This window comes from Falco punctatus (genome assembly GCF_963210335.1).
Source record: "Falco punctatus genome assembly, chromosome: 10".
NCBI classification, from domain to species: domain Eukaryota; kingdom Metazoa; phylum Chordata; class Aves; order Falconiformes; family Falconidae; genus Falco; species Falco punctatus.
In genome coordinates this window covers 35983095-36010452 of record NC_137590.1, presented here as the reverse complement: position 1 = coordinate 36010452, position 27358 = coordinate 35983095, and the positions used below count along the sequence as shown (strand labels likewise).

Genomic DNA, 27358 nt, shown 5'->3' with positions numbered 1-27358 from the left:
CGAAGGTCATAAAAGAGCTGAACACTAATGCTAAGCCTACATTCTTAAAATCTCAGTCAAGAAGTACTTCTCACTGTGTTTTGTCTTCCACGCGTAAAACCACATCTTTTTTGTTTGTTAAACCTTTGAACTTGGGCCAGAATAAGTTACACTTGGTCACATAACTCTTGAGGAGGGGGAAAAAAGGCGGCAAGTCTTCTTTCTCAAAGTCACAAGATGAACGCTTACAAGGTTTCTGTGTCTTTTTTCCCCCTCCTCCCCAAAATAAATAAGAATCAATGTTGCCTCTACACAGTTATTAAACAGAAGATATATCTAACAGCTTATTTTTTTTAAATATATATATGTATATATAAATAACCAAGACCTAATAACTGAAACACAAAAAAAAGGTCCCCATCCACCCAAGCCCACCCTCCTCCCCCTCAAAAAAAAAAAACAAACAAAACAAACCAAAACCAAAACAGAAACAAAACAAAAACTTTATAAAAATATCTTGCAGTAATTTTTAAAGTTTACAGTAGCTTTGTGATTAAGTCTCCCATTGCCCTGACTCCACCTTGTCTTGCTCTGATGAACTAAGTGCCAGTGATTTGCACACACACACACACAGGAAATAAAACTCAAGGTAAGTCTCTTTACTTCCTCCTCTTCTTTTTTTTTCTTTTTTTTTCTTTTTTTTTCTTTTTTTTTAAGAAAAAAATCACCCAAGCCAACAAATGAAACTGGTAACTTAAAAGAAATAATAATACTGATATCAATGCAGCACTAGCAACACAACAATTGCCTCTAAATGCAGGGTGTGGTGGAGGATCCAGCTGGTCGAAGAAGGTCCCAGCGCGGTGGCACAGTGGCAGGGAGTTGACAGGTGGGGAGGAAGGTGTCGAAGGAGGAGCAGCAGTAGCAGCAGTGACAACTGTGCCTGGTGGCGGGAGAGACAGTCCTTGGCAGAGTCTTGTCCCTCTTCTTTGCTACCAGAAGTTGCCTTTTCCCTAAGTTTTAATGTTTTGTTTGTATGTGTTTATTCATTGAACCCCCTCTCCCTCCTAAGTTTACTCCTTTCCCCTTCCAGCAGGTCAAAAAGCAAAATGATACAGTATAAAAAAACCAACCGTTTTGTATATAGATGTATGTACGTATGCATATTTATATATAAATATACACACATATATACATGTATATATAAAAAAAGGGGGCAAAAGAAAAGGAAAAGGTGGTGGGGAGAAAAAGAAGGTTAAGAAAATCCCGTAATGAAGCTCCCCAATATTGTCTTGGTTCAACGCTTAGTTTTGAGTTGCTCCTGGCTGGTTTCTGATGAGAACGCGCTCTGGATTCATGAAACACTGCGCTCCCGCTACACCCGTCTCCTGCCCCGCACCCTCCCGCTCCGGGCTGAGAGTTCACCTGCGTGGACAGAAGTTGCCAAGGGTAAAGGTTTCACTCCAACAATTTGCAACCTCCTTTCAGCCCAGACTCTGCAATCCCATAACTGAGCAGATCTCTCTTGTGGAGCACCAAAAAAGAAAGAGGGGGATGGGGCAGGGAAAGGCGTGCACTGGGGAGGTGTCTGGGGAGAAGTGGGGGAGAAACCCACTTCCTGAAGGGAGAGGGGAGGCTGGGAACCTCAAACAGGACTGGTCCTTGGACAGTCTACATCGGTTGCCTTCCGTCAACAAGTGTCCGCAGAGCACAGAAGGTGAAGCCGTGGCTGACATGTTAACTTTTCGGGATAATTCCTGGTAGCAGAGCGGAAACAAGTGGTGTCGTCAGAAACACAGAGAGAGCATGAACAGAACAAGAAACAAAACAAAAGAAAACAAAAAATAATAATAATAATAATAATAATAATAAAAAACCCAAAAAATCAGGAAGGAGGAAAAAAGCAAAACATTCAAAAAAAGGGAGGAAAAAAAAACCAATTGAAAAAACCACAACCCAAGATCTGGTGAACTGGGTTTGTCATCTGTGCTACCTTTTCTTTTCTTTCTTTTCTTTTCATTCTTTCATTTGTTTGTTTTTGTGTTTGTTTCTGAGATATATATTATATATCATATATAAATATATATATGTATATATATACAGTCATTCCTTCATACAAAATTTGTCTATAGACAGTTTTGTACTGTTGTGGCAAGGTATATACATCCTTCTAGTTTAGAGGCTAGCTTGCTAAGGAATATTCTTTCATTCTTTCTTGCTTTTTTTTTTTTTTTTCCTAAGTTATTTAATTTTTTAATGTGTTTATTTAAGGTTGGTCTTGTAGGCCGACTGATGAGACCATCTTTGCCTTGTCTTTGCCAGCAGGGTACTTATTGTCTCCTCTAGACCCATAGTCATTAGAACCGGAATCGCTCCGCTTGCTGTTTGCGCTATGCTTGGTTGGCGTGCCGGGGGGATGGCTCACCTGCCCGTTCTTCTCGTCTGAAAAAAGTTGTTTAATTACGTCAAAGAAGTTACTCAATGGGCTGCCTGGGTACACAAAACAGAGGAGACAAAAAAAGAAAGAAAGAAAGAAAGAAAGAAAGAAAGAAAAAAAAAAAAACGGAGAGGGAAAGAGAGAGAAAAAGAGGAGAGAAAGAGAGAGAACAAACAAACAAATGAACAATGGGGTTTTTAACGAGAAGAACATGATGAGGAGATCCAGAGCCACGTGCGTGGGGGTGTGTGGGGGATGAAGACAATGAGCAGGAAGAGGAAGAGTGTTTAGGATGGGAGACCTACAGAAATAAAGAGGCTGGGACCAGAAAGCATCTAAGGAAAGGTCCTGGGCTTCTCCTGAGCGGGGAGCACTGCTGTCTCACCTGGCAGGAGGACACAGTATGGTGTGGCTGAAATAGGTCAGTCTATTACTTGGAGTCACTTGGCCACTCCACGCTGAAACGTCAGTGAATGTAATGCTGGATACAGGCAAATCCCATCTTACTGCTGCTGTTACAAACATGGGGCATTTCTACGTCATTGCCAATTGATGCTTTGCTAGACAGCCTTGCTAAGCTCTCTGGCTACACTGGGCATCAGGCTTTCTTTGCTTGCATTTCCTTTCTTTCTGAGCTATCTCCTTGCTCACCTTCCAGTCACCAAGCCTGAAGCACCTGAGTGCTCCAAGGGAAAGAGCATTTGAAAAATAAGCTACGGCTGACGTATTGCCACCTGCGTGTACGGTTGTGGCTTGTACTTGGAAGCTTCTAAGCACCTTCAGATCCTTCTTACGAGAGGTACCTGGAAATGAAGATGCTGAATGCATGGTGGAAGCAGGCTGTGACGCATCTAGCTATTCCGGGACCTGCCAGCGTCAAGAACTACTTCCCCACTGTCCTGAATTCACGTTCTTTCTACGATACAGCCTCCGTGACTCTGACACCCACTGTGGCAGAGCTGGAGGTGCAGGGCTGCCTGCCGGCAGAGCAGGGCTCCCATGACGCCAGCCACTCCGGCAGGCTGGGTGCTGGGCTAACACAACCTCTCATGCCGTTTGCCCCGCCGGCAGCAGGGCTGTGTGCTGTTCAGCTTGTCCGGCCAGGGGACGTGTGGAAGGTCACACCGAGGAAAGGCTCTGGGGTGCTACCGAGGGAAAGGGACCAGCTACTCCTGGAAAGGGAGCCTTTGGGGGGCATTTCTCGTCCCTTTTAATTTTCTTGAACTGCAGGATTAATCCTGATCAGACATAGGAGCGGTCACACTGAATTCTCTGAACACAGATATAGAAGGTGTTTTTTATCTAACACAGACCACGGAGGCGATGCCTGTGTGTAAGCATTACAACCGCACGATGCTTTTCTCAATATTATGACTGTTGGCTCCGTTGTTCTAACAAATCCAAATTATTTATATCTCACCTAAGTAATTTCATTCTCCACCTCCCAGAAAGGAACAGGCCCCTTGCATCTGCCTTCCAACACTGTGGCATGCTGCGTAGAGTGGAACCTTTTGTCCCCAAGATGGGAACATTCTGTTGGGAGCAAAGGGCTTTCTTCATAGCAGAGATTGCCACTTAGCCCCAGCTGGTGGCACGGGTGGCTTGGCAATACCGTGTTTCCCTTCACTTTCATTACAAACAGAAGCAAACAAGTTACTGCAGCAGGGAAGTACCTTCTATGCACGGTAACTTGTCTGAGGAGCTTGTTGAGCGCTTGCTTATTCTCCAACGGAAAACGCTAGACAGACATCAACTGGCTTTTATACAAAGGAAGAGGAAATACGTAGGATTTGTGCCCTGCAACACTGAATGTGTCACTCTTTGTTTTTCCAGCCCCACGCTGATCAGGTAGTTGCACCTTTCTCTGCGTGTGAAGAGGCACCGAGAAAAATCAGACAGCTGGCATATACAGCGAAGGATCTCAATCTTATTAATTTAATTCATTCCTTGTCTTCCTCTACTTGCTGCTGTGTGGTTAACTTCCTGCTGGCCCTGGTTCTGCCTGTGCATTCAGTTACACCAGTGCCACAAGAAATGGCTGTCAGCTTCTGGAAGGGCATCATTCAGCTGACTGACACCTTAGAGATGGGCCCAAACAGCCAGGCAAAGCACATGTCTCAGTTTCTGGCCAGGAAGAGAACGGCTGTCAAACTCTCAATCGCTTTGGGGTCAGACCTGCATGAGCTCCACCTGCTTCCTTCCACCGGCATGCAAATACTTTGGAAGGGGGATAGCTGTTCCACAGCTATGCCTTCTATATCCAAGCTTTCCCCAAGCCTCCCTGAAACTGTTTTAGGTTTGTGGGCGCATGCTCTGCTCAGACTCATTCCTGCTTCTTTTAGGCAGATACTCTTTTTTTCAGTGAAAAGAAAGAAAAAAAGAAAGCAAACACTCAGCCTTGAATGCAGGAATGTGGGCGGATCTGGTTCTTATGTGGCTTTGGACCCCTCATCTTCATAAGCAAATGGAGTCAGCAGAGAGAATGAAAAAAGAGCACTGAAAAAAATGCTGGAGAGGGAAAGACTGCTAGGTTGGGAGAAGAGGGGAGAGGAATATCTCTAGTTATTCAGCTGAGCAGTTTATTCAACAAGCTTAGAGGGAAAGAAGAGGGCAGAGTAAGCAGGGCTCTGCAGGAATCAGGGAGGCTTTTTGTTTTCATGTAGACAGGAACAGCAGACAAAAGTACAACTTGCAAGAATGGCGCAATAAAACATTTAAAAAAATATATTTATATATCTTGTATTTGCTGAGTCCTGATACAGGTTTTTTAACCATCCTATTAAAATATGCAGCCCCTGTTTCATCCACCCTTTCTCCTCCCCATGCCCTACTGGCTTTCAAGTGCCTGGAGATTTATTGCAGCAAAAGTATTTAACAGTCTGCTTTTCTTTGCCCGTATCACCACTGGATTCCTTACAATCAGCATTTTCAGTTAAAATTTTAATGGGAGGTAAGAAATCCTTGGGGATGTTTAAAGAGAGCTACTGAAAAATAAAATAGGCCATTTCACTAACCCTTTCCTTCCTTTGCCTTTTGTAGTACCTGGTCTTGTAATTAAATACTAGGTAATAATGCTCTCCTACCTTGCAGTCAGGGAAGAACTGATCCTACACCAAGCAATACAGACCATCACTGCACTGAGGCTGCCCACGTGACAGCTAGTTAGCCCACTCTCTTGGGCTGGCCTAGATGCTGGTCCTTGGATAGACAAAGAGTCCTCACATTTTTCTCTGGAGATACATAAACATGGGTCAGCTACGTTGGAAGCATGAAAATGGTGTGTGGTGTTGCTTCTCTTAGTTCTCAGTTCCCTTTGGGCTTACACGTCCAGTAAAACAAGACTTGAAAATGAAGGTGATGATGGATTAGAAGAGTTTTTTCAGCAACCTTCCGCTCCTAGCATTCAGTGCAGTATGTGTCATAGGCTCTTACACCTGGAAGTCCACCCGGGAGCCTCAAAAAGGCTGCCTCTCTCATTTCGGGAAGTGACATGACATCCCATTTCCTCTGGACAGGGATGAAGTTTTGGCTCACTGATTCTTCGAAACTTCTCTGGTGTTTCATGCATCTGTAACTAAGGTCTTCTTTCCCCTTGAGAGCAAATGTTCATCAACACAGAGCAAAGAAGGCGTGAAGGGTAGCGAGGGTGAGAAACCGTGAGAAGGATCAGAGACAGGAGGGGAGATTCAGGGCATTGGGTTTACATCTATTAGGAGGCGATGGATATGTGCATTTTTGAGTTAGACCGAGGAGCTGTAATGCTGCAAGACGGGGAAGGGGAATGGGTTTGAAAACAAGCACTGAAGCTTATGAAAGGGTCATGTATTGAAGGGATGCTAGAGAGAGAGATTAGGGAGGGGGCGCGGGGGTGCGGCACCTGTGGGTAGCACTGTCACGGCCAGCTATCACAGAAGAAGTCAAAACTGTGAATATGCATTTGGATACAACAGGCACTAAAAGGAAGAAGCCAGGCTGGAAACAGACACCAAAATGTAAAAGGAAGCCGGGCAGGTGGCTTGTATCAACCCTCACAGTCCTCAGCGTTTCATCTGCTGTTCTTAGGTCTGTCCTGACACTGACCTAGCCCCAGTGCTGTCTCGGTTTGAGAAGCTAAGTGGAAGTGGAGCACCCAGGGAAAAGAGGAAAGAGAAGATGAGGTGATTCACTCCAGGCCCCAGAAGTGACACCAGGAAAGGATGCACCTTGCAAAAATCTGCCCTGACCTTGCAAAGACCCGCAGAGTCCTCCACGGCAAATGACCCATGGCAAATGACGGGAGGTGGTGAACAAGCAGCTTCAGGACAAGCCTGGAGGCTTCAGTCCCTGATTAGAGCCTGCTGTTTTGTAACATTTTAAGACAGTCAGAAAAGGACTTGATCCTCTTTTCTTTGAAACAAATAGCAACATTCCCATTGACTTAATGGAAGCAAACCCTGAGGCACTTCCTTCTCCTGTGAAACCACCTCTCTCGAGTCTATGTATTTTTAATGCACTAATCTTTGTGGTGCTGAACACAAAGCTGCACAAAACAAATATGCCATCTGTGAGATTATCATCTTGCCTTTCCTTTCTGTATAGCCGGAGAAATTTTGAGTTTCTGCATTTTTAGCTTAGGCTTTGGGAGAAAGTGACTGGGGAAAGATGGGTCTCCACTGGAAACAGACACTCTTTGTCAGCCTGACTTCCCCTGTGCCTTCCCTCGTTGCTTTCACATCCTTCCTGACTGTCTTCTGCCCGCCTCTGCTGCTGAGGTTTTCCTCCTGTACTCACTCCTTTCTCTTTACCCCTCGTCTTTTTCATCCCTAGCTTGCTCTGCATTCCAATAGTAGCTGTGGTTTCAGTGAATCGTGTAACAAAAATCCAACTCTGTTCACAGGGAGCATGGAAACACTCTCTTGACGGGAGATCATCCATTCCCTTTCACACCCATTTTACTACTTTGACAGAGTTCTAGCCCTCCCTGTGAGGACCAGGAAATTTTTGCCTGTTTGTTTGGTTCCTGTTGGCAGAGTCCCTTCTGCCTTTGAAAACAGAACACTTAAAATACACAACGCACTCCAAGAGTATATGCTGTGAAAGGCATGACAGAAAAAATTGGCCCGTTCCTCTTTGTTTAGTTGTAATATCACGTAGGGGTCTTCCTCTAGACTATGGAGCCCCCAGCCTAGGCATTGTACAAACACAGATCAGAGAGGTGCCTCAACAAGCTCACCGACTGCTGAAGAAGGCTACAGAAATATTTTTTTGTTTCTAACGGCTGGAGGAAGACCCCTGCAGAAGACTGCAGAAGGGTGACAGAAAGGCCATTGCAACGCCTTGCTGGAGGCCACCACACAGAACCTCCTCCTGGTCTGTGAACCCATCCTAGGCCACCTGAAGTGAGCTGAACAAACTGCAGAAATGCCAGGATGGGTACTTGTCTAAAAATATAGGAAGTCACAAAGTGTTTCAAGACACACAGATGTGGTTTTTACCAGAAACATAAACTGTCACGACAGACTGACCGGAACAAGTTTTCCCATTTACGTTTCCCCCCCCCGTTAGTAACCTAATGGGACAGTTGTTCTGATTTGATTTCAGTTCAGGACTAGAAAATGGAGACGGCCAGTCCCCAGAACAACTCCAGTTTTAGCAGGACACCTGAGCTGCACCTGGGAAAGGTGACGTCCAAAGGTAACACCGGAGGAGCTTATGTTCCAGAGTCCTTGGACTCTGCCAGTGAAAGTGCCGACTGGGACCAGTGTTTGCAGGCACAGACTGCTGGTAGGAACTACTCAGATTATCACACACTGTCAGCACAGGTGTCTGTGCTACCGGCAGAAGGTGGGAACTTTCAATCACTACATACCCGGGCAGATCTGAACCAGCCTGACATCCGAATGCACCATGACCCATCCTTGTTCTCACTCCCCTAAAACGCCCCATGTCCTTTGCAGGAGGGTGGCCCAATATTCATGGCTAGCCAGATGCATCCAGAAGGCCATTCTGCCTCCACCTTGTACTTTTTCTCTCTCTCGTACCAGCACAGAGAAGCTGAGGTCAGTTCAGCCTCCCCTGTCACAGCCAGCGTAACTGAGACAGGGAGCTCTGGGGTAATGACTCAGGGAACGGTGCACACAGGCAGCAAAGACGCAGACAGCCGAGGCATTATTTCCTTGCTGCTGCCTTCTCAGAGCTAAGGCGTGAGCGATGAATCGGGAAAGAAACGTGTCCCTCGCTGGCGAAAGCTCTGCCCGATCCAGCACCACCACGTAAAGTTCAGCGAAGGAGACTCGGTGACGGAGCAGGGAACCATACATAGTTCGGACAGCTGGTGGCACTGAAGGAGCAGGCAAGGACTGTGGTGGGATGAAGAGATGCCAGATTCCGTTGGAATCACGCTGTTCTGGCAAATTGGCTGGTAAAGGACTCGGCCCAAGAATTCTTTGTATCTCCCTGTCCTTTGACAAAGATCTGCCTGCGCAAGTGTGTGCTGAGAGGGGAAGCTGGCGACCTACACTCGTAAAGCCACAGCAGACGACAGTATTCTGCTACCCATTCTCTCAGAGGCTACTGCTTGCTTCATTCCGACTTTTTGTCTTTAAAAATGTCAGAAATCTATTGGCACTTCATAGTATGATTTTTTCCTTTCCTGCCAGATGGATGTTCAAGTATTATCTTACGGGTTTTAAGTTCTCTGACCTGTTCCAAAGGAGAGAAACGACCTGTGTCTGCTGGTGAAATGTTGCCTCCTCATTTCCTCTGAATCAATCCCTTCAAACTCTGACTCAATCTTCCAGGGAGGTCATCTCAAATTTAGCTTAGCACAGCAAGCAAATATTCACATACAGTATCCTGAAGCACTGCCTGCTATAAATAAAGTACTGTGATCCTAATTAAAAAAGATATCTGTGTTTTCTGTATTAAATATTATTACAGAGAAAGAGGGAAAGATCTTGTATTGGGCAGCACAAATCTAGCCATAGCTGCCCAAACAGGCTCTGACATGTACCAAATAGCTCAGTACATCTGGATTCATCTTCAGTGCCAAGTTGCCATTTTTGTTGCTACCTTCTTCTACAGTGCAAGAACTTCAGTCATGAACCGGAAAAGAAATGTCTCCCCAACATAACACTAGAATGAAGACGCATGATGGCAGCGTGGGGGGAGCCATCCATCCATTTGGACCACCTAGGATACTAGTGGAATGGGCAAGGATAACTGGGAAACCTGGCTTGAGCTCAGGAAAATCTGACTTCTCTTACTTACCATGATCTACCCGTTATGAATGAATACGTGACCTTTCAGGTGGGTCTTCTTTCTTTAATCTCTCATTTGGGTCATAATTTGGACAGAAGAATCAGCCATGCTCAGAAAGACGAGCAGCCAGCACATTTTTCAGAAATGCTAATAAACCCCCCCTGTTCTGACCACTTCACAGTGCAACAGTGCTTACAGAGCCACACGCTGCAACCACAACTCGGGTGTGATGCAACCAGTTTTAAACTACAAAATGTATCCTCGTTTCTTCAGTAGCTTGGGATAGGCTTGCGTCTGTAAGAATCAAACTGTGATTGCGAGGAGCTACGGAGAGAAGCCTTGACTGCAGTGCAATTGCTCTGTGCACAGAGGATGCCTGGCCATAGGGGACAAGGTCAGATGGCTCTGAACAGGAACCTACGTCAAGTCCTAAACACTGGAAGCAAGAGATGTGAGTGGGATGCATTGGGAAGATCAGAGAATCACAGAATGGCTGGGGTTGGAAGGGACCTCTTGACGTTGTCCTACTTGAAGAAGCCCTTCTTGTTGACCTTGACATCCCCCGCCAGATTTAATTCCAAATGGACCTTAGCTTTCTTTGTCGCAGCCCTACATACTCTGACAACATCCCTATATTCCTCCCAAGTGGCCTGCTCCCTTTCCACATTCTGTAAACTTCCTTTTTCTGTTATAATATGAAAGATCTGAAAGGCAAGTGGAGTAGTTTCTGCTTCGATCAGATCATTGTGGTGATGGCTGCTGGTACACACAAGGATCTGTAAAGCTTTTTGTTTAACTCTGGTGCAAGGAATCAAGGTTTTGAATTGTAAGCAGCAACACAGGATATTTAAAAATAAACATGAGATCTTCTGGCCAGCCTGTTGTCCCAGGGTTACGGTCTAAGACTTTGCAGGAACCTATGTTTGTGCAGTGCCTAACATGATAGCGTGATGTGACTGGAGCTGTACTAGTCAGATCATCATACTCTTACCATCATCCAGTTCCATGGAAGTGCCGCTGATGTAAGCGAAGACTTCCCTGAGAGTCATGAGGGATGGAAACCAACAAGCCAAGACTGCCTTACTTGGAAGTAAAATTAGCCCCAGACAGCTACAGCGTGGAGACTGGAAAGTTTACAGGCTCCCTGGTGCTTCTCAGAAGGTGAAGGTCAAGAACCAGGAAGGCTTTGCCGAGCCTCCTGCCAGCAGCCAGCCCCTTGGCAAAACATACTGCCTAAGGACCCCCAAAACCAGGGGATGGCTGGGAAGGGGAGCTATCAAAGGCCAGACACCAGCTTTACTACTAGAGTCAACCACTCCAAGAAATTCTCAGCTCACTATCTAAAGGACTTAAAGCCGTTAAGGTCTGTACAGACAGATGTTTTTCTGAACAAGGACTACCGAAATGGCACGGTGGGCTTCTGTGTGGAGCATCAATGGCTCCAGGTCCCATGTGCCCAATCTACAATGACGCTTTCTAATTCCCCGCTTCGTGGCTGAAGCTGGAGGGTTTTCCAGTTTGTGTATTATCTTGATTTTTTTTTTTTTTTTAATGTAAAGGCTCTGCGGAACCTATTAGAACCTCATTGTCAATTATACAACGTACTCTGCAGTGAGACAGACATAAATACCAGATTAGATGGTAGTAAACATCTCAATCCTGCCTCAAAAGAAACAGAATCCAGCATGTTCTTTTACAGCTGTGTTGACTTTCTAAGGCTTAACTGCAGCACGTAAGGTGGTAAAGCTCATTAGTCACTAAACTGATTTGGCTCTGAATACACACAAGGAATAGATCAGCAAAGTCGGAAAGCATCACTCCTAGAGGTGGTTTTCAGGTTACAGCTGCGTTTTAAAGGTAAAGGTTTTAATTTTTACCAGGTAAATTTAATCTTACAAACAGATATGAAAGACTTCAGGGAAACCAGTTTAGTCTTTCTGACAACAGAAATGCCCATTCCCCTGCTTAAATGGGTGGAAACGTAGACTAAAATATTCCGCCCCAATGCGCATTTCAACTTTATAACAAGCCAAATTATTTTCTACTGTTGTGAAATACTAAGAATTGGCAGCAGCTTTCTAGTGTGCCAGGTAAGGTTTGATACAGCAGCTATTACATCATTTGGGTATTGGCAGCTCCTACGACATACCTCTGCTGCTCAACATTAACTTGTTTTTCAATGCCAATGGCTATATGCAAAGTCACTTCTCAGATTGATGAGCGCTGCTAGCAGATGAGATAACGTTTAAAGGACTAAATAAATTTGCTTTGCTGTTAATTACAACATTCAATGGTTTATAGTGGGTGAAAAGACATTCCGTATTCCCACCAGAGCTTTCCCATGGCTGAGCCAGGCATCAAGCATCTGGTCAGCTCTTCCTGCTCCAGTGTTAACTCTTCTGCAGGAATGACCCCCTGTGCTCACTCTCAGAATACAGAACAATGATGAGGTCAAAAGCCCCACACGGTATAGTTTTTCTTACACTATTTGTTGTTACTAGCTGAACGCTGCATCAACTTCACGGGGGGTTCCCTGTCCTCAAAGCCATAGAGGACAGTTCACCAACAACAGGCTAATTGCTGGTGTCATTCCCTTTCCCTCCCCTGTCCACCTTGCGGGTGAGCTCTCCTGCACACAAAATAGCTCTTCATTCGTACGGGAGGGTGGAATTCAGCACGGTGCCCTCACCACTGCTTACGTCGTGTGTGGGCACACCAACAGGAATATGATTTAAAGCAAGCAGCTCCATTAAAGCCCCATAGCCCATCCTTTCTCTTTCTGGATGGATGTATGTGTTCTGTCTGTGCTGTAGCTGCCACAGAATAGTGTCCCTGCTGGCCTTCACCTTGTCCTCTTTGTCACTTGTTGGATTGATGCTGACACTGTGACAGCTGGAGGGTTTGCCTGAAATGGGAGTGGGCAGTAATGCTCTCTATTTAGAGAACGCAGAGCACTGGCTGCTTATCTGTACAGCTCAAATAACTTGCAAGCAATCAGCAGAATCAGCGTTTCAGTATTTCCATATGATGTGAATGCCTGATCCAGGCAAGAAACAAAGACTTGAGGGAGAAGAGGGATTTGCTGTCTGAAGACTTCAAGAAGAAGCTGGGAGGTCTGCCTACAACTTAAATGAGTTTTCACGAGGAGATCTGAAATAGTATAAGCCAGAAAACTCAAATCAGAAAGTAAACAAGCTCCTCTCAGAGCAAAGAAAAGACTCCCACCAGCAAAGCTGCAACTTAAGGGAAAGAGATCACCTGAAACACGAGAAACGGGCCAAATCCTGCCTCAGTCACACATGCATAAACCTAATACTATCTCCCCTGCACCAACCTTTCTTTGTTGTTACAGACTCCACAACAACTCCAGAAGTTTACAAAGAGATGACACAGGAGCTGCAGGTCCAGCTGGAGAGTGGTACTAGCTCAGTGATGACTTCTCAACAGCTTGTGCTCCCTTTCCCACAGATATCTGAACTCTACCTAGGCACCAGACAGGAAACCTGCAGAGAACAGAGTTCTCTTGTACAGAACCTTTCCGTACAAGAAATGAGACAAAACCCTCTCTTACAGTATTTGGGTATTGTATTTGGAGGTGTCAGGAGGGGCACAGGTAATGAGAGAAAGAATACACTCCACGTGTGGATAGAGGGGAGGGAAGGCAAGGGACAAGTTAACCAAAATTCACGGAAGTCCAAGCAAGTTGAGCTGCAAGTTTTGGAAGAAACTCTTTTTTTCCTCATTCCTAGCAAAATTCTGAATCTCCAGTAGGTTTGCTACTCCTCCAGCTAGAGACACAACATCCTTCCCCAAGCCCAGACTGGAACTATAACAATTTACACTAGCTAAGTGTCTGACAGATAATATGCAGTGGGCCCTACAGAAGATTTAAAAGGGTCTTACCCCAAGGATATCTGGGGAAGAAGGGAGTGGATGCAAAATGGAATTAAATAACATAGCAATCCTGTCTCAATAAATAGCAGGAAACCAAGGGAAACAGTAGCTAGCAGGGCAGCATTCACCTTTGCTGTAGAAAATGCACCGAAGAATCATGTATCAACGGCAGCAAGTAAACAAAAGAGGTAAAAAAACACAGGAAAGAAAAAGAAAATCACTGGCCTGGGTTACAGTGAGGGAGGGAATCGCCAGTGCAACACCACACACTTGTGCTATGAAGGGGAAAGCTGTGGCGGAGCCTGTGCACCTGTGCATGGATGGGGAGGAGCAGAAGAAGGGGTACAGGCTCGTGTCCACCAGGTAAGTGAAAGACACAGCGGGCTGTTAGGGGGTGGGCAGTCTTGAAAGAGCGTGGGGAGCAGGGGTAGGGAAGGGGAACAGGTGGAAGGGAGAGGACGGCGCATTATTATGTTGCTCAGCAGGGGCTGGGGAAGGAGAAAAGGCAGAAGGGAAGGAAGTTCTTACCACATTTGGAAAGTCTGCCAGTCATCAACTCCATACAGTTAGTGGTGTCTGGATCATAGAACGGAAAGAGGAGGGAGGGAGGGAAAAACATAAAAAAAGGTTTCCACACCTCTGTGCATAAAGTAGTAACTTAGCACATTATTACCTGAAGCAGGAAACATGTACACATCTCCGTCTTTACACAACCCAGGCCAAATTCTGCCACCCGCTGTGCGCCAGTGCAAACCTGGCCCTGTGGCTGAGGGGATGCTGCCCCAGCCCCGCTGCTTCCACTCACCTCTTTATCGGAGCTATAGGTATCGATGAGACATGGGAAATACTCTGCCGCTACATTAGCAAACTAAAAGCCTCCAATACACTCTTTCACCTGGCCAGCTTTGCAAGTCAGCCTGCAACAGCCAGGACGTGCCCAGCCAGCTGACCTACATGCACCAAAAACCCGGAGGGAGGAGGAAATGCAGCACTGTGCTGTTGGACGTGGAAAGAGAAGGCTACTTACACAGCTCAAAAACATCTTTTAGACCCCGAAGGATAATGTCCAAGTATGAACAAAACTCTGCCTCTCTCATTCATGTGTAGTCTCTTACTCCTCTTGCTTTAAACACCGCTCTTCCCAGGCAATGGAATTACTTCTGGAAAGGGTGGCAGAATCTGGCCCTAAGACGTTACTGTCCGCTTTGTGTATAGCTCCCATTGCCACAGCCTCTGAGCGCTACTTACTCGGGTGCGATAAGCAGAAGGAGCTCTACATGTCAGCTTCGAAGCAGAAAGGACCAGCCCTGCTGGACACTTCCATGTGGAACCTGCTGGCAAGCCAGATCTGCGGCTGTCAGCCAGGATCCCCTCGCGTTTGGGGTGTAAATTGTTGTGTCCACGAGTGCGGGGTGAAGTGGAGCACTCGGTGCTGAGCTAACAGTTACAGCACCCAGTGCGGTCTCAGGTTGCCTCTGGCCTGGCCTCTCGATGAACACTTTGGTATTCAAGAATTGGGCTTCTTGGAAACACGCACACATATGCTGAAAATCCCCACTGCTGGGAAGCTCTATGCTCCCTGTTTGCTGAGAAGTCTGCAGGACAGAGGGAGGGATCCGCTCTCAGCGTTCCTGCCCTTAAATACCGAGGAAAGCAATACCGAGAAGGGGGAAGGGCTGCTCGATGCGCCCCGGTAAGCTGAACCCGTGCTAGAAGCGTGTGGATGCGTGTGTTTGCTGCTGCAGCCAGACCCGAGCTGCACAGACCAGCTGGGGGAACGTGCAGCGCAGCGGGCAGGTGCTCAGGCTGGTGGTGCTGCTCCAGGCACCTGAGCAGCAACGACACGCTCGCCGTCCCCAGGGTCAGAGGCAGGCTGCTCGGTGGGAGATCATACCCACAGAAGGTCTCTCAGAAAGGCACAAGACTGAGAAAAAGAGAAAGGGGGGAAAGGAAGGAGGTGAAGGAGAAGAGAGGCTTCAAGAACTGGGACGAGGCATCCGAGGTGTCAGAGCCAGGTGCTTCCCTGCCTCAGAAATTCTTTGGCTGCTCTGACTGAAGGCAGATTAAGCCCCCAAATTACATCTTTCCCTGAAGATGCCAAACAAGTTTAAGAAGTACCCACAGCTGCTGACTAAGCCAATGATCAGAAGTCACGATTAGGAGTTTGTATTGGTTTTTTTTTTTCCTTTAATAACTTGGAGAAGTTTGTGGCCTCATGCCTTTTAGTGGTTCCTGTCCAGCTCCCTCTGAGTCACCTCCGCTTTGCCATACCGCAGTGCAACACACGTCCGTAGTGGTAGAGCTCAGGGCATTCACCCAATCATTAGCAGAACCTACGCTTTGAAAAAACACCCAAGAGCAAGGAAAGCCTCAAATATGACCACAAGATTGTTTCTGACTCCAACACCTGGAATTTCCCCCTCAAGCCTGTCCAGACTGACTGGCCACACAGCTAACTAGCAGTCTGGAAACAACAAAGGCAGTATTTGGATCATGTCAGAGCATGTAAGCATTGTGGCTGGTTTACTAAGATTCTCCTGAAATGGGTATTTCTGTTTTCTTGTTCATTTTAACAAATTAAAAATCATCGTGTCTCCTTAATACTTCAGAATACCATTTTTTTTTCCAAGTCACTCGCAATCAGTATAGCTCTTTTTAGTATTTCATCTAAAGCTAATTGTGTAACATTAATTGTGTGATCAGAATGCAAACTGACAGACCTACACCAGGAAAAAAGGATTGTAACGTTGACTTTTTGACAGCATAACATCTTGGGCTCTGTACTTCATTTTGTTCCTAAAAATTAGGTTTGCAGGTTATAGAATTGGTTTTGATGGAGAGGGAAAAACACAAACCCTTTCTTGAAATAAAAGACCATGGAAAAATACCAAAGTAATGCTAATAAAACCTCTTATTTGTCTTTCTTGAAACTTCTAGACACAACTATAATTTGCATTCTCTACATTGCCATGGCCAGTCCCAGAAACTGCGAGGGAATTTATTTTTAATGTCTTTCCAACCCATGAGCTGGTGGTTTTCCCCCCATTCCTAAGGCACAGCAAACATGAGCGCACCAGACACAGTAGCTCATGCCACATCGCCTGAAAGAATAACGGAGTTAATATGCCTTCAGCTTCTCTGTTATAATTACTTTAATACTTCTTTAATTTCCATCATATTGTAACATCTGCTTTAGTAAATACTCTTCTATATGATAAAATATTTCATCATTTTAAAGTAGAATTTTCATTCTAATTAGAAAGACTTAGACTCTTGGCTGTCAGCTTCTGCTCATGGATAATAATCCATCACCCAGTGACTGTGGGATCCAGGTGTTCGGCGGGATGAATAAAGCCAAGGCCCAAAGGCTTTTAGCTGTCTGAGAAGTGTTGATGGGTCATCTAACTGCATTTTTAATGTGTGCTGTTTCATTTTTTAATTAAAGCATAGTGTCAGTGTCAGATCTCAATCCTTCTGATGACAAGGCAATTCCTTATTTCACAGAGATTGCTGGCAGTCACTCACGCTTTGGATTTGACCAAGCACCCTCACAAATGACACCCAGTACAGTTCATTAACAGATGGAAAACGCTTTGGTTAAAGCAAGACCTTCCTTCAAAAGGCCAAACAAGCTCTGAATCCATTAAAAAGTGCTAGTGTTCTGCTGACCTTTCTTTCCCAATTTTCTTTTAATTTCTGTGTTTCTGTCTTACATAAATTTCACCATCAAGCTGCCTAGTTTGTGATGCTTCTGATATCTGTGAGACTGAGACTTGTCCCAGCCCAGAAAATCTCACCCAAACAGCTGCTCCCCTGAGATCTCCAAACACTGGGCTAGGTCCCAGAAAGCACTGAGCATCTCCTGCCAGATGCTCATAGTCCCCAGTAAACATTTCCATTAAGGGAGATGATGTCAAGGGAGCCACCAGCTCCTCTGGTCCAAGGCAGTTATCATTTAGTTGGAATTCCCCGGTGTTTGGGTGCCTATTTGAAATGCACTGCTCTCCTATCAAAACTCTGGAGAGCTTGGACTTTTTTCCACATGCTTTATTTCAGGACTATTCAGTTAATTTTAATGAAGGCTGTTCAGTATCAGTACTAAAGCTCTTTAGCAAACAAACAGTGCTCTGCCAATCCAACCAGGCGTTACACGGCACCTTTTGTAGGTGGGAACCACGAGAGCAAGATGAAGTGATTGCCCCAGACGCTACAAGAGTGGCAAGATGTGAAGGATCGCACAAGAATGCAGGAAATTATAAACCTGGGACCTGGATGATCACCGGATAAAACTGACGTGTTCCAATTCCAAGCTGGCATTTGCACAGGTCTGTTTTGAGTCGGCAGCTGGAGGTTCACCTTGCAAAGCACTTCATTTGCTCCTCACTCCCTTTTCTGTCTTGACGATAAAACCCATCACACATTTAGAAACCGTACGTTTCTTACACATTTTTTGTAGCAAATTGGCCAGCCTAGACCCCTTGTGAGCCGTGAAGATGAACACCCAGAATCCACAGACCAATACCCTAGCAAAGTCGTTGGAGTCGTGTGAATGCGTTTTGCTTGCTGAGATGTACACCAGCACAGTGAGGGAGCGTGGGTGCGTACACAGGAGACACACAACGAGCAAGAATTTGCGCTGCCCTATTTTGAAGCTGGATATGGTCTCTAAACACTTGTTTCTGCTGAGGAAAGGCATTTCCAGCAGTAACACTGAGATGCTCTGAACTTTGAGACGCTAATGGCTAAAGTCTGAAAAGAAGCTACTAAATATAATAAAGAAACAGAAAACCTATTATGAGGAAGTTATAAAAGCTATTTCAGTATTGCTGATTGCCCAGAACATGAGAAAATAGGGAAAAATAAGAATATGCAGCACCCCACACTTAAAACCAAAGCCCAAAGAGGCAAGAAAATATTAGGGAAATAAAAATTGATACCCTGTGAATGATCACAGATGGCTTTTGCATGTCCCTATTCACCAGCTGTTTCTATTACTCTTTTGTGCAAAGGCATTGGAGGAAAACAGATTATGATTTAATGGAAAGAGCATTGGGCTGAAACAGGCACAAATCTGAGATGTTTTCCTCCATGGAGAGAGATCCTTCTATCTCACTAAAGGGCAGACCTGCCCAGGGATCACTTCGGTAGAGAGTACAAGGCTCCGGGACGGAGCTGTGCACGGACAAGACAAGCCCAGCTGCTCTCACGGACAGCGATCCTCGCTCTTGATGCAGAAGGGACCGTCCTTTCACGGCCTCCCTGGGCTAATGGCTTTCGCAATACCAGTAACAAGAACACACGGACAGCTATTCCAGTTCAGATCAAAGACCAAAAGTGCCTAGTGCTCTGTCTCCACCAGCAGCTACACAGACGTGCAGGAGCGTAAGGGCAGGCGAAGCACAGGAGCGCTTCCTCCTGACGCTGCCTCACCCTCACCGCTTTCAGGTCAGAGACCTCCCGAGCCCGCTGTGGCTTCCCTGTTTAGCAATCCTCATGAAGATCTCTCATCCAGGGAGTTGTCCAGCCTTCCTGTGAGTCAGAAGTACTCAGGGGAAGATGAGCATCTGCAAGCTCCTCGCATTCAGAACCTGCTGCAGCGAGGAGTTCCACAGGTCTTACCCTCCATGAAGACACGCCTCCCAGTAATTTTTTGGTACAAGGATTCCACTGCTTTCCTATGACGGCCTCTAGCTCTTTCATTAGGAAGAAAAAATGAACAACCAATCCCTATCTACTTGTTCCATGCCAGTCACGAGACCCAGTATTGTCACAGCAGTTACACCACAGCGGATTTAACGTCCTGAAACGTTAAGGTCAAAGGCTGATATGTTGCACTAAACGTGGCCAACTGGACAGTGGATTTTAGAAGTATTACATTAGCTTTTGGGATAATTTCATTTATTTACACACTTATTCAGGTAAGGGAGGGAAGCTATTTTCCTGCTTCAGAGTATGCCAGAAGAAATAAGCACAGCCAGTCTTAGGAAGGAAAAATGGAAGTGGATGGAGGAATACCCAGGGGGAAGGGAGATTGTAAGGTGCTCAAGCGTGACACAGAAACACACCTGCCTAAATCAGGTAGATACCAGGCTCACATACACACACACACACAGATGCATGGGCAACACGACATCTACAGACACTGTTGTGAGCTGGAGGAAACGAGAAAGAGGAAAGTGTGTTCTGAAACCCAGGCAAGCCGGCGTAGTGGGCTGGCATGCTGCTTAACAGATCAAAGAGGGGCAGGAGAGAGAATGACTATCAGTGCCATGTGCTTATCAGGCCTTGCTTTACAGGCTTTATCCTGTGTTCATTGAATCTTCCCCTTCTGCAGGCCTTCCTTTACATGCATGCGCCTTGCACAGGTGGTTTTCATCACCCCGCCTGTAACACCATTGGAACTAGAAGGCCGGGGAGACAACTGCGCAGAGGATACACCTGTGCATGATGACCTAAGAACATCTCCCGTGATGGGCCAGTATTGCTGGCCAGAGCCAGCAGTACCCTCAGAGATAGAGGAGGAGAGGCAAGGTGACCTGCGAGCTCCTCCCGTTGCAGCAGCGGGCTGCCTACAGCGTCCTCAAACCAGGCACCCGAATAGGAGTCCAACCACCACAATTCTGTGAGGTGTTCAGGGCTGGGGATATGGGAGAAGAAGAGAAACAGAGAAGACTCTGCCTTGTTTCTAGTGAGAAATGCTGCATAATTCCATGGCAATTTCTAGGAAGCTCCTGCACACGTCTTCCCAGCCACAGCTAAGCAGGGTGCTGAATGCAAACTCTTGCTGTCCCTTCATCCCTTTGTTTCCCATCACTCTCCGACTGGCTGGGAATGTGAACCACGGGGTCTCCCTACTTTGAAACACAGGTGTATCTTCTTGGTAACAATCCTTTTCCCCCTTTTCTCTTTTCCTTGTACTACGTGCTCCAACCTATTTTCAGGTTGAATTACTTCTCTCTCTTTCAAGAGACTTGCTTCAATATTCCTGATCAGGTCAGGTGATGTGATACAGGATAGTCCGGCATCCTGTCTCTCCCGAGTATCCTGCCTGGATAACTCCCTGCTGAGGGAATTCTCATTTTTAAGTTTCAAGAGACCACTTTCGTTTTTGTCATGTGAAGTTGTCTGTTCCTCTGGTGTTAAAGATCAGGCTGGACCTCCCTTGCTAGAATTACATGCTCTCATGTAGCTTTAGGCAATAGAAAGAGACTCAGTGAAAATAATATGATTTCTCCATTCTAGAACCAGGACAGAACTAAGTCAGATACATTTGTCACAGCACAGTTTGCCCTACACTTCTCCCTTAGTCAGACAAATGGGTTTTATTCCTGCTATAGTATGACTTTCTTAGGGAGATGCCTTGCTTCACGTGCAAGTGTGCAACAAGGTCCAAGTCCTTCTAGAGAGCCTCAGTACCTAGCACATACTAGGGTGAAGAAGTTAAGAGAGATCACCGTCTATTTACTTGAGTTTTTTCCTCACTGGAAAGCAAGGGTACACTTCCTTCCCTACGAAACAAGGAATGCCTGAACATCGTTGATGCAGCAGGGGTAATATGAACTAGATTTAAAGGATGCTTTTCTGTCTAATTTCCCTCACTCCCACTTGGCCCCAGCACTCCCCAAGAGCAAGGGCTGGCTGGCAGAAAACTCTGGTTGCTTCCTTGAGTTCGATTTAATTTCAGAAGTCCAGACAGCAAAAACCTGAATCAACCATAGTTCTCGTATCCTCACCTTTCCCGTTTCCTAACAGAATAACCCATGTGCTGGGCACCCTTGCAATCCAGCGTGCAGAAGGTCAGGCAGTGCTGCAGGGCAAAAGCAAAGTGGAAAACAGTATTTCCTGAACTGAGCATACTTCTCTGTCATGGAGTAAGCATACACTCTTCTAGATGGAGTTTTTTATCTTCAGCTGTGAAAGCCCTACTGCTAGACCAGAAGGATGTAACCCATATGTGCAATGAGCCAAGGACACCTGGGATTTAACTGCAGGATGCAATGCCTACTTCATTCCCCCACTTTTGTCTTGGTTTGTTCACACAAAGGTCAAGCGTGGAATGTGGCTCTCACATATAATATTGTTACTACCTTTTCATCATCATACGATGGGAAAACTCTTCCCACTCCTCCTGCCTCTGTCTTCTTCCTGCAGCCTCTGTTCTCTACCTTGCCCCTACTTCTCCCCCTGTTACAGTCTTTCTGCTTCTCTCCATTTTACCCTCCCTGAAGAACTCCCAATAGCTGAGCTTCCTTACTTTTTCAATTTTCACCTTCTTCTTTGTCCTGTCCTTTTAAAGAAGAGTTAACACTGATAATTTTTCATGTGTGTGTGTGTCACCGCTAGTGTTCACAGTGCTACATAACGGAGGGATAAGGCCAGTTTCTGAATTATCAGTTCAGGCTTGCCTGCAGATTCACACTGATGCCATTGCACAGGGTCACACACGTAAGACTTTCTGGACCACCATGAGGAATTGAAATTTACTTTAAAAACAGGTAAAATATAGCTTCTGCAGAACCTTAGTATATAATTTGTGCTACCACAGTATCAGGCCAAGAATTTGATCACGCTGCTGGAAACTATTAGCCACCTTTTGACCACCTCAAAATGCTGCTGTTAATGGCTAAGTTAAGAAGTAGCTCTCAACTTTGTTCTGGGACCCTCTGAAGTTGGAGGTTTCTAAAGTGTGTGTGAAGGGTTTGAAAATTGGGTGTCTTCTAGAGCATGTCCCTGTTCTGGGAGATTTTGGAGCTGGAGAAAATCTGGAAGATCTATTGATGATGCAGCTTTGGATGGAGGAGTGGGCAAATGGCTCTTTGGGTGGGAGGAGGGCAGAAGCTGTTCAGCTGGGGAATGCACTGGGAGTACTGGTGTGGGAATGAGAGAGGGAGGAGCAGGGTGGGTGCGGGGAGTTACTGCTCTGTCTGAACGGAGCTCGTCGCTTGCTGTAATCAGAGGGATGGCCTCCCTCCGCCTCCTGGTACTGAGAGGCACTTGACCTTCCTGTCCCTGCTGAAGCGAGGTGCTCAACAGTAGAAACTACTTACCTGATAACTGCTGCACTGAAGGCTGGTCATGTGTGCTTAACAACTGTGCCTGAATGGTTTCTACTACCCTCTTAAAACGACGGCTCGGACCTGCGAGGAGAGAAGAGGCACAAACGGCCGTGAGAGGAGCAGGAGCCAAATCCTCACACAACCCAGGGGCTGGAGGGGAAGGATCACAAGCGTCTGCCCTTCAGCCTCGTCCCCAAGAGTGTAGCTGTCCTTCGGGCAACGGCACGGCTCTGAGGAACTCTGGTGCAGCCCCCCCCCCGTGAACAGGGACCGTGCTGTGCTGGACCTAGCAGGAGGGAGGGTGGCTTTTGTGTTCTTTGGTAAAGACAGCAAGGGGGGTTGGTTGGCTGGTTTGGTTTAGCCCCGTGGGGGGGCACGTGGCTACCCAGAAGAAAAGGGTCAAACCACAACAGGTGACTGCACGTTTCTGTTCCAGCGGCCTCACCGTGCCCAGCCGAGACACTGAGACCTTTGTGTGAAACAAGGAGACAGCACAGGGAGGGCTCAAATCCGATGCACAGAGCAGGCATTTTAGTGCTAACCATGGTGGCGGCAGCTTCACCTCTTTGGGAATCTCTTTCCCTCCCAGCATTTCCATCATGACCAACACCATTTTTGTTCCTGATGTGCTTCTTGCCCAGTCTGACTCTCCCCCCAGGTCAAGACAAGTTATGTTCCTTCCCTGGCAGAGCTCTCTTTGCAGGTTCTGCCTCAGCAAAGAACGAGCCAGCCTGCACCCACCGCACGGCTTTGCCACGGTTACCTGATAGGAGTGTGAAAGTGACAGAATAGATCCCGTTCTCCTTCTGCGCCTCTCCCCCTTCTGTGTATGTTATGTCCACCTGGAACTTCACTGGCTTCTGGAAGACAGCAGGACCTCCTGTGGACTTGTACTCTGCACGGAAACTTGTCTGTGAGATGACACTGTGACTGAGGCTTGGGATCTGAAACAGGTTGACAGAAGGAGATAGTAGCACCAGAGCACAAGGGGAACAAAATGGCAAAATTTGATTTAGAACACCACACGTTTCCAGAGTGGGTAAGATTTGCCAGACTTGCTTCTGGACTTGGATTTTTAATGCACAGAGCGTTCTTGTGAAATCCGTCAGAGTGTAGGTTGCTTGGCACTGCAGAAGAATGCACCGCTCCTCACAGGACTGACCCAAATGTAAAGGCTGAATATTGATGGAATACCCACCATGCTTATAAAATCACAAATATATTACATTATTATAATGTAAAATATTTTTTACATTATTAATGTAAAAATACAATTAATTTATATTGCACTACAGAATTACAATATAAAAATCCAATGTTGCACAACTTCATACACTCAGCCTTCCTTTCCCTAGTCATCTGTCGCAGCACTCTCCAAACTATCGTTACACTCAGTCTCATAATCTGAAGGTCGTGACTTCAAGCCTCACATGGGGCAGCAATTGTCACAGCACTCTCCAAACTATCGAGCTGCAACAAGGTCTTTTACCATCTCATCCCAGCACACTCTTCATGCCAGTCCCTCTGCTGCCTTCGCCTCATCCAGGGCACACTCACTCTCTCTCACTTTTCTCTGTTTCTTCCTCCTCTCTTCCTCGGCTGCTCTCTCTTCATCAGCTGCCCAACCCCCTACCAGAACCAGCCACAGCTGCACCTTAGCTACATCGGCCAACGCGCCGCCCCTGAAGCCAACCACAGCTGTATATTATCAGTGCTAATTAACACAGCTTCGTTCCTCTACACTCATCTACCAGTTCCGAGAAATGTCTTTTGCTGAATGAAAGCTGATACTAAGGGAGAAGGCAGAGAAGTCAGTGGGATGTAAGACTGGATATAAAAAACCACCTGAGTAGCCTGGTCTGATCTCACAGCTGATCCTATTTTGAGTAGGAGACCTCCCCAAGTCCTTCCCAGCCTCAGCTGGTTGGTGGTTCTGTGATACCAAATAGACATCAGGACACAGAGCAGACACTTAGACAAGCGCCTGGGATATCCACAGGGAAAGCATACCTGCAAATAACTTACCCAAACCACAACTCCTATCAATGTGTAAAAGAACTCTGAGAAGCTTTCTGGTATCAACTGTATCTTCAGACCCGTGGTAGAATTTCATAACTGCCTAATTTTCAAGCAGTTACCATTCACAGTTCCTGCCAAAACGTAACATGCTCATGTTCTATTTATTGCTCCACAAAGGACCAGATTTTTTTAAAATATAAACTCAAATCACTTGGAAATCTGGCCTCTAATTTAGGAAGAAAAATGAAGACGAGTTCTTTGAGAAGCTGACCTTAAGGCTTAGGCTGTGACAATGCATTTAAGTTGACTGTAGGAGACGATTCATAGGGTTTGCACACAAATCACTACGTCACGCCTCAACCCCCACGTGAGGGGTATGTACAAGATCACCAATACAGACGGCAGTGCACGCTACGCAGGAGCGCAGCGAAACGCACAGAACCGATGCAGTAACATGGCTGCTGCAAACCACTCTGAGATGGATCCCAGCGCCTGACGTCTGCTACTATACTGCATCTGCTCCTTCTATGCCTTTACAGATAAAAGGATTATGGCTGGGTTTTTTCTGGAAGAAATTCATTGCAGCACCAGAGACGCTAAAAAGGAGTGCAGTGTTTTGTGGAAAACAATATCAATTCAACAAATGATATAAGGAATTAAGTCTCCTTCTCTTAATTCTATTGAAAAAAAGTCTTAATTATATTGTCAGCTACCTTGAATTGAAAAATCTCTTGAATTAACTTTACTGTGCTGACATTTTCCTCATTGGTACTTCTAGATAGTAAGAATAAGGGCTTTCTATAGGAAAAAACCGACAATTTCCCTCCGTTTTCCTAGACTGTAAATAAACAGCTTCTGCAACAACTGAAACTCCGGTCACCAGAGGAGGTGCCCCTTCTTTCTGCCATACAGCACTGAAGAGGAGATATAAAGTGACAAATGCAGATGTGAGACAGGATTTTCGTCCAGCTACAGTGGTGGAGGGCATAGCCAGCAGAGAGAGACCCAATCCGCTGTCCCAATGCTGTGACAAAGCAGCAAATCACTGTCTCGATGCCACACCAGCAGTGTGCTCCGACTGCAGCCGTATCCCAAGTGCCGGCAACCTGGAGACCCTGCCAAGGAGCCTGAGACCTTTTCTTGCTTCAAGAAGTACTATCTGCAGTTAGAAATTCAGACTGAGACCAGTGGAGGCCCGACTCAGGAGGCCACGTAAACGAACCCCGCTGAGGATGCACTCGACGGAGCCGAGCCGCTGCCCTGTAACACGTGGCACAAGGTGCCCTGGCTCCAGCGGGAAGCTGGGGTGACTTACCGAGAGGAAAGCATGGACAATATCAGCCTTAATGGAGCTTAGTGGTTTGTCCTTAATGACCACAAAAATCTGTTCTTCTTTCTCCAAGTTGATGAAGTTACCGAACCAGGATTTTTTGGCAAGCCTGACGTGATGAAAAGAAAAGAGATGGTTTAAAATATTGCGTGCTGTTTCTCACATACCCCCAGCTAGAAGGAAGAAATATTAAAAAAACACACATGAAAGTTTTGATAACCCTCCAGATGTGATACTGTTATTAACAGTGAGTAGAAAACAGTGTCAGAGAATATCCAAAACAACATTTCGCTTAGTGAAAACTGCTAAAATGATGGACTACCCTGCGTTGAGTCTGGCAGCATGTCACCAACAATGAGAAATCAGGAACAATGGTAACCCTTTTGACTGAGCCAATATACCAATTAATACTGCGTAGATAAAGTGCATGTAAGGCAGGGTTATATAGTAACCTTAAATAAATAAATAACACATTTCTGGTTTGTCTCCGGGGATCTCTCAATTTCTTGTGACAATAAGAAGATGCTGGTAACACAGGGATCTAAGTTTCCCCCTAACCAATTTCAACCCCTTTGGTGTTTTAGGACTCAGAAAGTCCCTTTTCTGAAGGTGGCCTGTTGGGGTGACACTACAATCACAGGATCTTGCTTTAAGTCAAGCTGTAGGCTTCACTGGACCTCCAATCTGTCAGTGAGTGAAATCCACGCCTATGCAGAGGGCCAGGACAAAGGCTGTCCCATGCATTAGTCCCATTCAGGGTGTCTGTATAACGAGTGAACTCTGGCCATCCCACAAAGGAATGAATTTTCAGTACTAAGGGAGAAGGTATCAACACCATGCACAACACAGCCCAGGCTTTCCACTGACAGCAGTTCCACTTCGCAGTTCCTTTCAGCATCAGATGGTGGTTTCATCATAAAATGAAATTGCTCTGCTTTTTCACACTGATTGTACCAACAAATGTTTGATTTTGCTTCTTGTTTCACCATCTCAATGCACTTTGTTGACGTTTCCTTTTAAGTAAAACAGGCTAAAGGAAAAATGCAGAGACATGAACGTTACTGGGACACATTACCCAGAACTTGAAGGTGGCACCTCTGACAGGTATAGTTTTGATGGCACAGAAGATGCTGTCAGCTATGACATACAGCCAAAGAATTGCCGGACCAACATAAACCCAGGAAAAATTCCACTGAAATCAGCCATATTCTAGTAGGGAAGAATTTAGCATGGAAATGTCAGAAATAAGAAGACCTGCCACCAAGAGATCACAGGTTTTTTCCTCCACAGGGTATTTTATAATGCCACGACAAGTCCATTTTCCAGCATGGCAAGCAACAGCCTTTCACTGGTTTTGGCGGACATTCACTGCTGTGTGGAAGACAACCTCGGCGGAGGAGGGGA

At 46.0% G+C, this 27358-nt stretch overlaps 1 protein-coding gene across 18 annotated transcripts in view; it reads right to left on the bottom strand.

Annotated features, from left to right (window-relative positions):
* Positions 1-1332: 1332 nt before the first annotated feature.
* BRSK2 (BR serine/threonine kinase 2) overlaps positions 1333-27358 on the bottom strand; it is a 316099-nt gene continuing 290073 nt past the window's right edge. For 5 of the 18 annotated variants that reach the window (XM_080405920.1, XM_080405924.1, XM_080405932.1 and 2 more), the window contains 6 exons: positions 25940-26063; positions 23369-23549; positions 22597-22686; positions 14078-14125; positions 2405-2469; positions 1333-1736 (listed from right to left, as the gene is read on the bottom strand). In XM_080405920.1, the coding sequence (XP_080262046.1) occupies positions 1464-1736; positions 2405-2469; positions 14078-14125; positions 22597-22686; positions 23369-23549; positions 25940-26063 (781 nt within the window). In that variant the 3' untranslated portion in view covers positions 1333-1463. Of the gene's footprint in view, positions 1737-2179; positions 2470-14077; positions 14126-22596; positions 22687-23368; positions 23550-25939; positions 26064-27358 lie in introns of those variants that run through there. The other 13 variants (XM_080405935.1, XM_080405927.1, XM_080405928.1 and 10 more) reach the window with 8 other exon arrangements.